This window comes from Tarenaya hassleriana, unplaced genomic scaffold, assembly GCF_000463585.1.
Source record: "Tarenaya hassleriana unplaced genomic scaffold, ASM46358v1 Cleome7, whole genome shotgun sequence".
Classification (NCBI taxonomy): domain Eukaryota; kingdom Viridiplantae; phylum Streptophyta; class Magnoliopsida; order Brassicales; family Cleomaceae; genus Tarenaya; species Tarenaya hassleriana.
In genome coordinates this window covers 3562233-3572645 of record NW_010969548.1, presented here as the reverse complement: position 1 = coordinate 3572645, position 10413 = coordinate 3562233, and the positions used below count along the sequence as shown (strand labels likewise).

The 10413-nt window shown below is 42.6% G+C and overlaps 2 protein-coding genes across 2 annotated transcripts in view; both read right to left on the bottom strand.

Moving 5' to 3' along the window:
- Positions 1-300: 300 nt before the first annotated feature.
- LOC104801160 (homeobox-DDT domain protein RLT2) lies at positions 301-9001 on the bottom strand. The gene is given in 20 exon segments (XM_010524288.2): positions 301-1236; positions 1343-1597; positions 1677-1781; positions 1865-2461; positions 2648-3187; positions 3434-4189; positions 4281-4490; positions 4613-4768; positions 4849-5001; positions 5130-5216; positions 5479-5579; positions 5698-5920; positions 6000-6164; positions 6243-6332; positions 6419-6769; positions 6772-6846; positions 6972-7051; positions 7550-7996; positions 8108-8235; positions 8341-9001. Coding segments are annotated over 19 exon segments (5301 nt in total). The 5' UTR covers positions 8226-8235; positions 8341-9001; the 3' UTR covers positions 301-444.
- Positions 9002-9336: 335 nt separating this feature from the next.
- Positions 9337-10413, bottom strand: part of LOC104801159 (guanylate-binding protein 1) — a 6000-nt gene continuing 4923 nt past the window's right edge. The window contains exon 14 of the mRNA XM_010524287.2: positions 9337-10402. Within this exon, the coding sequence (XP_010522589.1) occupies positions 9527-10402 (876 nt within the window). The 3' untranslated portion in view covers positions 9337-9526. The remainder of the gene's footprint in view (positions 10403-10413) is intronic.

Genomic DNA, 10413 nt, shown 5'->3' with positions numbered 1-10413 from the left:
GGAGAAAATAGCTTTGTCTTCCCTTTGTCGACAAAAATATATATATTTAAAAAAAGATAGTTTTGTCTTTGCTTTGATACGAGAGGTGAGGAGTGCTCTGTCTGATAGCGGACAGAGAGAGTCGTTGTTAGTTGTTACCATTAGATTAACAACAAACCCCGATATTAACCGTTTAAGGGACAAATATATGTTTCATAGTCATATACAAGTAATATATATATATATATATACACACTGCCTCAGACAGCGTTTATTTGCAGTGTCTATATCTACATATATATATATATATACAAGTGTGTGTATGAGTGTCTGCCAGGTCGGACCATAAAAAAGCTTATACGAAGACGAGGGTAATGACAATTACAGTGGCAATTACGTTGCAGTAATAACTAAGTCAAGAATGTGAAGAATACCAAAAAAAAAAAAAAACTGCATGGCAGTCAATCAGTCGCTGAAGCCGGATGAAGAAGAAGACGACGGAGTGAGATGAGGATCTTCGTATGGGAACGTTTTCCGGCCATCGATGCTCCGATCATACGCATTTCCGGCTTCTTCCCCGTCCGAATCCTCATTCCCGAACCCAACAGCGTCCATATTCATATTCTCTCGATCTTCCTCTTCGTATTCTTCATCGCTATGCAAGTTAAATTCACCCCTTCCCACCACTTTACCCAAACTCCCGTCGTCGAAACCATCATCGTATTCATCTACAATCGCTTGCCCGTCATCGTAGTTGTACTGGAACGATCTTCCCGAACTGCTGGCTTCCTCCCCTCCATGTGGTTCCGGAGTTTCGTTCCAGTCATTGTCCTCTTGCATTGCGGGTGGTGTTGCCCCCGACAAGCCCGTGTTATGAAGTTCTCCGTTGTTGGATATCCCGAGAGCGCCCTTTGTAGGCCTTTTGCGCGTCCGGGTGCTGCGTCGGCCACGCTTTCGGCCTCCTCCTGCAGGAACACGTGACTGAGCTTTCCGCCTCAGTGACTGTTCCAGTCCCTCTCCGTTTGAATTTGCTGCAGCTCGTCTGCTACCCAAAACTGATCTGCCACCAGTTTTCGCCGACTTTCCACCTCGGGAACGGGGCCGGCCCCGCCCACGTGGTCTCCCACGCCCCGAGCCCGAGATACCTATTATGCTTGCCTCCTCCCAATTCTCTTCCTGAGAATAAATAGCTCGTGATGGAATCTCGGTTGTTGCGTCATTGTCTCGGGTATTTCTCAGAACATTCGCCTCGGAAACCTTTGCACGAAACACAAACAGCGAAAATATTCATGCACCAACGTTACGATATGATCTACGGTAATGCTAACCGATCAGTAGCGGAAAGATATCATACGACACTCACTATGAAATCTTCAGATTCTTTGCCCTTATGTGCATCGGTCTTCTGATTGGGAGTGTAGGAGATTGAGAAGTCAAGTCCAAAGAGTCTCAAAGCTACAGCCGAGGTTGTTTTCGGAATCCATGGCAGCACAGAAATCGATCCGCAGACTGCAGAAGGATCATGTTCCTCCTCCGATAAACCCAAAAGTTCAGAGGTTGTCTCAAAGTTCGAGGAAAGACAGTCCTTCTTTAGGACACTCTCCAAGGTTGTCAGAACCTGTAAGCGAAGTTCATGGAGCATTCAGGTTTTATAAAAATATCACACGAAAGGTCCTCGATATCGAAAAAATACAAACCTGAAGAAGATCTTCAGGGGTTTTCGATGAAAGCAGCCTCAACCCCCAGGATTTTCTCGAGTTTTCCGTCCAAATGGCTCTAAGTGCTTCGGGTGGAAGAGAAGCCTGCCAATGGTGAACACAGAATTCTGAGCATTATTGGCAGATAATAAGGCTTTATAATCCGATTAGGAGCCTGAGACACTTACCTCGACCAGTGCGAGCTGAATCTTGATCAATCGGATTCTGAGCAGACACGAGACTGGCCCACGCAAAACGAAATCAGAGTCTCCGAGACGAGCAACTTGTTCCGCAAAACACAATTCCCTCGTGCCAGGACTAAGTTGCTGACGACAACCCAAACAATGCGCACCCTCGGTCAAGTAGATTTCACCACACGAGCTGCATATGCAGAGAAGCGGCGGTTTGCCTTTCCCGACTCCATACTTGTATGCAGATAACATATCCGAACGCAACATATTCTCCCACATCCACTTCTCAAACTCCCGGTATCGTTTCAACCCACTCTGTATCTCAGTTTTGTTACCATCCAGTTCGATATTGAACGTTGTGGAGATCTCACAAGTATCAGAATCCAAGCCCGAGACACTACTGCCATTTGGGCTACCAAGGTTAGAACATGTCGTGTAAAGGGCAACGTCTTTACGTGTTCCGTCTGTAGAAGCTCGGACAGCATTCCTCCTGATGGCTTCCTTGAAAGAAGGTTCGATCTTTTGCAACATGAAGTGCAAATGCGATTCTCTTACGCCTCGAACGTCTAATGACTTAATCAACGAGTCGAAACTCTGTAAAAAAGCACATTGGTTCATCAAATCAAGGTCAGAAATCCAAATATCCAAGAGCCTGTATTTAACATCCGTCTAACTTCAAATGTTCAAGAAACTGTATCCAATGCATAAAAACCCTTTTCTTTTTTTGTTTAGCAAAAATCGATATATACACAAAGAACATGAATGCTGTAATGTATGTACCTCTTCGGAATCAATGATCCTCCAGCGGTTATTGTGTAGTTCAACAAAGATCCTACCGCACCCAGGATCACTCCGAGAAGCAGATGCAGTGAACCGCCAGTAGCGATTGCGTCTGCGATCCTGACCTAGCGGCAGAGACCTATATGCATGAAGCTCTTCAGCTTTATAACCGACATATGCTTTTAACTGAGCACGCAGCCTTTCCCTGTCTGCAACATAACCCTGTTGCTGATATTGGAAATTATCCGCTCCAGACCGAGCTTCTTGTTTCTGCACATTATTAATCTCACACCGATCATTTTGAGCAAAACTCAAATGCTCCCGAGATGAGTTTTGATCCAAAGGCATGTCATTGTTTCTCTCAGCAATGGCTAATGATGGGCTTTTTCGTTCCTCGGATACAGGGAAGGTGATATTAGGCTCTGGCTTGGTTCCGGGGAAATCCGTACGGATAAAAAACTCTTCCTTTATCCGGCGTTTGTCAAGTTGCACCTCTGCCCACATCTGTTTCTTCAATGCACTTGCGGCTTCCAGACGTTCCTGCACATAACACGGAATTTATTATTGGTCAGGTCACTACAAACACAACAGACAATGACACTGCAAACTGAGACAGGACATACACATTACAACGTTAAAACCGTTTTGTCAGCCTCACAAATCCAGACAAGTGTGTGAGAAAACAGAAGATAAAGGCGTTTAAAGGTATGCAAAACTCTGAAATATACAAAACAGAAGCTCTAACCGAAAAAAATGAAGTAATGAAAATTCTAATGACGCCAATACCTCAAGTGCAACTCGGATTGTGTTTCCTTCAATCGCAACACCAATCAGAGCAACAAGTGCATTTAGACGTTCCTCAACGCTGAGATCTGAGTATTCTCCTTCTATTAGTGCTAGAACCCATGATTCCCCGAGTTTGCCCTCGTCGAAACAAACATCTTCTTGGTCCATACAAGTCTTCTCATCATTTGTTCCTGCATCCTCCACAGACTGATCGATTAAACTACTTACTTTTGTCTCCCCTTCCATACGAACTACACTACTTTCTTCTTTCTCTTCTTTCATATCGACTGAATTCCTTTCCTTTTTCTCATCTTTAATGTCGTCAGAGTGAAATCGAGAAAGAGACAACCCCAGTTCACTTTTCCCATCCTCAGCACTCAATGTCCCATCTTCAGAGATGGGTTTTACATTGATTGAATTTTCTGTCATCTGAGCACCTGGATCTTCCTTTTTAGGGTTTAAATCTGCCCCCAGATCATCAACCTCAGGGTCATCTCCAACATCACTCTCAGAATCTTCGTCTCTCTCAGCATCTTCAACGTCTTCTACATCAGTAGCTCCACTTTTGAATATCCGGATTCTCTCCCTTGCTTCGGCAAGTATAGCCTCAGCATCACCCGCATCCTTTCTATAGGGAGCACGCACGCAGTAAGTTGAAGGTGCTACCCTCTCAAAGAGTTTTGTATCCCGAGACAATGCAGCGGCTATCGACGCTTCCGGAGTCTTGCTTGTGGTTAGATCCCTCAATCCAGATTGCTACAGTCAACGAAGACATCAGGATGAGACAGAAAAAGAAGGAAACTGATGATACTGAATCGAGGGGAAAACAGTCTTAGAACATCTTTACCTGAATCTTCTCTGCAACATCAAGAATCGTAAGACCTTTCTCCCCTTCAAGAGATAGTATGTGGAAAGCAGCGAATTTAACAGTCCCAGGAGTCAAGCGATGCCGAGAACGTCGAGAATTAGAAAAGCCCCTTTCTTGCATTTTGGCAAAAGCATTCTCAGCAGCTATTCCATTCAGTAGGCTAAAAATAACATTCTCAGAATTGTTGACCTGCAGTCGAGGAAACAAGGAATAACAAAAATCACAAATACAACAGTAGGAAGAGGAATAACGGCAATGAAAAAATTACAGAAAGGCCAAAGTTTCAAAAGTGATAAGGACACATGTCCCACCTCATTGTCTTCATGAGTGGACAGTTGTTCGATATATGGTTTCTTCAGTTGCGGCCCAAACCCAGCAGATAGAGCAAGTTGTCTCAAGATTTCAGGCCAAGTTAAAGTATTTAGGTGGTGTTTCCAGCATCGTATGGCAAACCCCCATGCATACGCCTAATTCGCAAGCAAACGTTATACGGAGAAAAAATTTATACGGTAATAATTAAAAGAAAAGATGAAAGGAAACAACTTACACCCTCGACAATATGAGGATGACCCCCTCCGGGATTTGAAGCAGCATTCTGGTTGGCTCCAACCCCGATGGACATTGCCCTTGCAACATCCTCGATATCTTTTATTACAGTCCTCAAGAGAACAATGTGCACCTCTCCCATCAGCCGGCAGTCCTACAAAATTCAAAGTGAAACTTATATGGCCAACAAGACGAAGTTAAGATAAGCCATGCTCTTGAATCTATACCCAAAAGGTTAGACAGAGGCCAAATGCTGAAATGAAGAAAGAGGGAAAAACTTACATAGTCATGGAGAGCCTGAGCAAACTCATCCAGAGTAAATGGCCAAAGACCAAGAATATCTGCAAAAGTGATCAAGAATCTCCATACCTAGAAAGTTTCATCCAAGCCAGAAAGTTAATCATAGGAAGAGGAGAAAAGTTATAAAAGGACAAAATGACCTTCGGGAAAAAATATTACTAAAGAACTATTGCAGATCTAGCAAACAAAACTGGTTTCAGAAAGTTCAAAATCCAATTATTGCTCTTTATTCTGTTATCTTCATCATAACTATTCAAATTGGAAAACCAAAAAAAAACTATTCAAATTGGCTGAAAATCTCTTACAAGTCATGCCGAAAGATAAAGCTTACCATAAGAAGATTTCCGACGTTTTCCTCAGAACAATTCCATGGTCTGATCGCAAAGGGCTTCTTTAATTTCACAGATGTTGGTGGGAATGCCATCTGCTTATCTGAAAGAAAATGATTCATCAGATGGGTACAAAATACAATTCATACATACAGCTCCAAGAAACTACAGAGAAAAAATTAAGATAAAAATTTATGATAGAAATGTTAAACTTGACCCACCTCTATATGTGTCAAGATTCTGTAAAGTTTCAAAATCAAGAGCAAGCATAGAAGGCAAGCCTCTACTAGAAGCAGCCAAATCCATGAGTTCCAAGCGTTCATCTTCAATGAGTTCCATCGATTCCTTGGCGATTTTACGAGCAATTGCCCTCTCATTAGCGGCTCTAAGCCTTGCTGCCTCCTTTTCCCTACGCAATTCTTCCTTTTGCCGCATTTTCTCAGCCTGATCATATCAAAAAGCACATTGAGAATTACATTTTACCTAAATTTCGGGAAGCTTAAAGCAGCTTAGATTTCATTACCCTAATCGTTTCTTTTATTAAGAACTTCTCTCTTCGCAACATCTCACGCCTCTGCTCCTTGAGGTACCTCTCCTCCTCTCTCTGCCTTTCACGGAAAAGTCGTTCCTCCTCTTTCCGCCTTTCACGATCTTGCCTTTCCATTTCTTTCCTTATTTGTTCCTCTCTCTGCACATCCAACAAACATCAATGTAGAAAGCAAAATAACAGATAGAGATGGGTTTGGTATGTCAAACAAAACAAGACCTTTCGCCTCAGCATATCTTGTTTCTCAAGGTCCTTCCTGATCTTCTTCTCATGAGCTTCAACTTCCCGAGCTATTCTTGCTTCTTCACTCTACAAGAAACATATCAACAAAGTTAAGGGCAATGCCCGGCAGCAAAACCATATGAAATTCAACTGCAATCCTTTGCTTCTCCCACCTTGCGTTTCCTCTCCAGTCGCATGACATCATCGTCATTACCAGCTTTTCTCTCAGACATCACAAAAGAATTCTCAACTGTATGAATTGGGTGAGTGTCAAAGTTCCCATGGGCAGCATCACCCATGTAGTTCTTCCGGGGAGCTGAATCGTACTCTCCAGAACTAGGCGAGAAGACATTCCCCACTTTGGGCTGGTGAGATGATAAATTGAGATTCGGTATCTGAGTTGAATAACCATATCCATAGGGTACATTCTCATCGCGGTGTGAATACGGGTGTCCACCAGACACTGATGAAGCCCTTATGATTGAAGCGTCAAGCGGCACCCCAGAGTGATGCGATGGAGACACACTCTTTCGGAAAGATCAGTCCTTGAAGATGGCAGCTCGGGAAGAAACTGGTATTCACGAACTGGCCTAACATAATCCTAAAGTGCAATCATAAAAATTTTGGCTTATAGTGATGACAAACAGGAAAGAACAAATATTTTGGCGAAAACAATCACAAAAGACTTGAGAAACACAGAATATGTGCAAAGTTAATGAAGGTAACCTTGACAGGTTTTGCATCAGCCCGTTCATATAAGTTGGACTCAAAAGCTTGCGCATGTGGCTTGCGGTGACTTGGCATTTCTGCTCCAACCAAACACAGTAATTTTTATTTGGATTAAACATAAGCCTCACACTAAATAGTTCAGATGCAGGATTAACTGCATCAATCACCAACAAAGAGAAAGTACAGTACCATATATGCACCATCTCCAATGATACAATCACCACTACATATTTCTATAACTTACACCATCAGAAGAAGACGAAAGCAACCCAAGAAAACTCTACTTTAAGTCCATATAACTTCCCACCATGGTAATTAGTGTGAATTAGAGTGAAAAGTTTTATCAAAAGAATCGCAGCATCGCTAAGGGTCATCTATCAAATCAAATTGAGAATATATACTATGTGTAGCTATTAGCTAAACTCGAACAGGCGTTAATTACAATTCCAATTCAATAACAAGCCAAACTGATTAAGGTATAAGTACAACTCTATTTAACATAGCTCTATCTGGAAAAAGATAGTTGAAACACAAATGCGAAAGCACAATAAAGAGAAGAGGTGAATGTAATGTACCAATAGGCATCCCGAATGCACCAGGAGGCAAAGGATCAAACTCCATCCCAAGAATCGGCCCATCCTCTCTCAACCGCTCTCCCAACTGAGCCTCCACAAAGGCAATGGCCCTAAACTCAGCCGCCATATCCATCTCAGGGGAAGGCTCATTGTACTGCCTAGCGACCATGACATCACCTCCGACCCTTGGAACTGTAGTTGATGACCTCATCACAGCTCTTCTAGGATCAGACTCATTCCCAAATGACGTGGGCTCATTTCCCGCCTCCACTGCAGCCGCCAACTCATTGGCATTGGCGGCCGTAGAGTCCTTTCGCTGGCGCTTGGTCGGAGTCTGCTTCCGGTCCTTCAGCCGCCGGTGGCAAAACCACATCTGTAGTTGCCGATCGGACAGGCCCAGTTTGACAGACAACTCGGCTCGTGTGGATTCAGAAGGGTAAGGTTCAACTGAAACCCAACGAGTATCGCGAGAGTGGATACAAAGCTCAAAACGACAAAAGAAAAATATGAACTTTAAGAACATTGAAAAAAAAAAAGAGAACATAGAAGTGAACAAACCGGCGTAGGAATTTTCCAGAACTTCGAGCTGAGCAGCTGTCTTCATTTGCCTCTTGGACGACTTGGTTTCGCCACCTTCAGGCGTTTTGTTATTCTCCGCTTCAGCGCCAGCCTCCATTGCTGCACACCTTGAAAACCAGAATGAATCAAAATCCCCAAAAATGAAACCCTAAAATCAAAACCAGAGGAGTAAAAACTGCCCAGAGAAGCAAAATTGGTCCGGAAAAACTTACTTGCGGTGCCAATACTTCGGGGGAAGCAGAAGGATCAAAGCTTGGAGGGCAAACAGATGAAGGGAAAGATCAGGAATTTCTCTCTCTAAAAACAAAGGAGGATTCTGGGGTTTCTCTCTCTAAAGGAAACACCATCACGAACACCTCTCGATTTTGGGTTTGACGAAAAGGGGAGCGCAAGGAGGAATAAAAATCCACCAAAAACCAAAAAGAAAAACTTTCTCTCTCTCTACGAATGTGATTGGGAATTTCACAAATAATGTCGAAAACATTAAACATTATGAACGAAAGCAATTTCGACAAGATCATTAATAAACTCGAAAATATAAATATTAAAATTAAAAAGAAGAAATCGTGAAGAACAACAAACGAACGAACAACAACAACAGTGCTTGTCTGACTATTCGCTTCCATCATAATCACCAATTCTGCCCTTTTTCCAATTATTATTTCCAACACCCTGAAAAAAAAAACCCGACTTTGCATTCGGAAATTCAACGAGGAGAAAAGGGTTAAAAAGAATTTAATTTAACACCCCAGAGAGAGAGAGAAAGAGAGAGTTTGGTGAATTGTCAGATGCTCTTTTCTTTTCTTTTGTTTCTTTTTTTTTGTGGGTTTTTGGAAAATCGAGGGATTTTGATTCACGAATCGTTGCTTCTCAATCTGTTTCTCTCTCTAAAAAATCAAGAAAATTATTTTCCCTTTTGTTTTAAAAAATAATATTTCTGTCGCTTGGACTTGTGTGTTTGGATCCGGACTGGGCCTTTCATCTTGTAGTATTAAATCCAACCACTTATTTTGCGGCTCATTCAGGTTGTTTGGGCACACGGATAAAACAAACCCCGCCCTCGTCGGAATCCATTCACTTGCGTTATTGCTAATTTATAAACAATATATATCGTCCTTAGACTTTGAAATGAAGAACATTTTTTCACATAAAATTTAAATGGTAGGAATACGATCATCATTTAATGGAAAATATTTGCACAGTTTGGATTCGTTATAACTTCATCAAAAACTAAATCTTTTTTTTTCCGACATAGACACTACCAAACAAAGCCTTAGCCTACAAAAGAAAAAAGTAACTTGAGGTTCCTCATCATGACAAGACGAGCTATTCATAATCTCCAAATCCACAAAAAAAAAAAACAAGAACAAGAAGGGAGGATCTTCTTGTTCATGTAAATCATTCCTTGCGAAGGACACACCGTTCGTAGAGATCTACCAGATCTCTCTTCCTCGGATTCTTCAGCCGAACCAGCTCAGACCCGAACCCATGTCTCGTTATCTCACTTCGAAGTGTCTTCATTGTGTACTTGGAGTGGTCCGAGCCCACGGCCGATGGTGCCGCCATGGCTCCATGGGTTGTGCATTTTCTCGGAGTCATCATCTCTATATGACCACCCCCCCTCGCTTGTTTGGCTGAATCTTCTTCATCTTCCTCTGCTACCGCATCACCACCACTCGATTCTTTCCCGAGTTCTGAGCCCGAATAAGTTTCTTCTGCTTTCACCTTCAAACGCTTCACTTTTGGTGTTTCTGCCGCTTCACTCGAAACCACGAAAGAGTTTTCCACTCTCATATCACCAATGTTTTCCTTCTGGGCACTGACATTTCTCTGCAACTCTGCAATCTCTTTTTCCTTTTCTTTCATTCTCGTGTCCAACAATGCGACGAGTTCCGTGTTCCGCTTCTCCAGATCCTCGATGCACCCCTTAGCTTTGTCTATTTCGATTTGTTTTTCCTGAAACAGCCTCTGGATTTCGTTTTCTTTGTTCCGGGAAGCAGCCTCTTCTTCAGCTCTCGTCGAATTCATAAGTTCCTTCAATGTTTCAGCCTCACTCTCTACCATTTTGATCCTCAATTTGACTTTTCCGAGTTCTTCCACGCAAGAATGGTACTTCTCTTCTAACTCGGTTTTCTCTCGCTTTAACACCAATGCCTCAGTTTCAAACATTTCGGCTTGAGATTTCACAGATTCATACTTCTCATTCAGAACCCTGATTTGTGGCTTCAAGTCTGCTAATTCCACAGAAAATTTTTCCACCTTCAACTCGGCATTGATCGAAATGC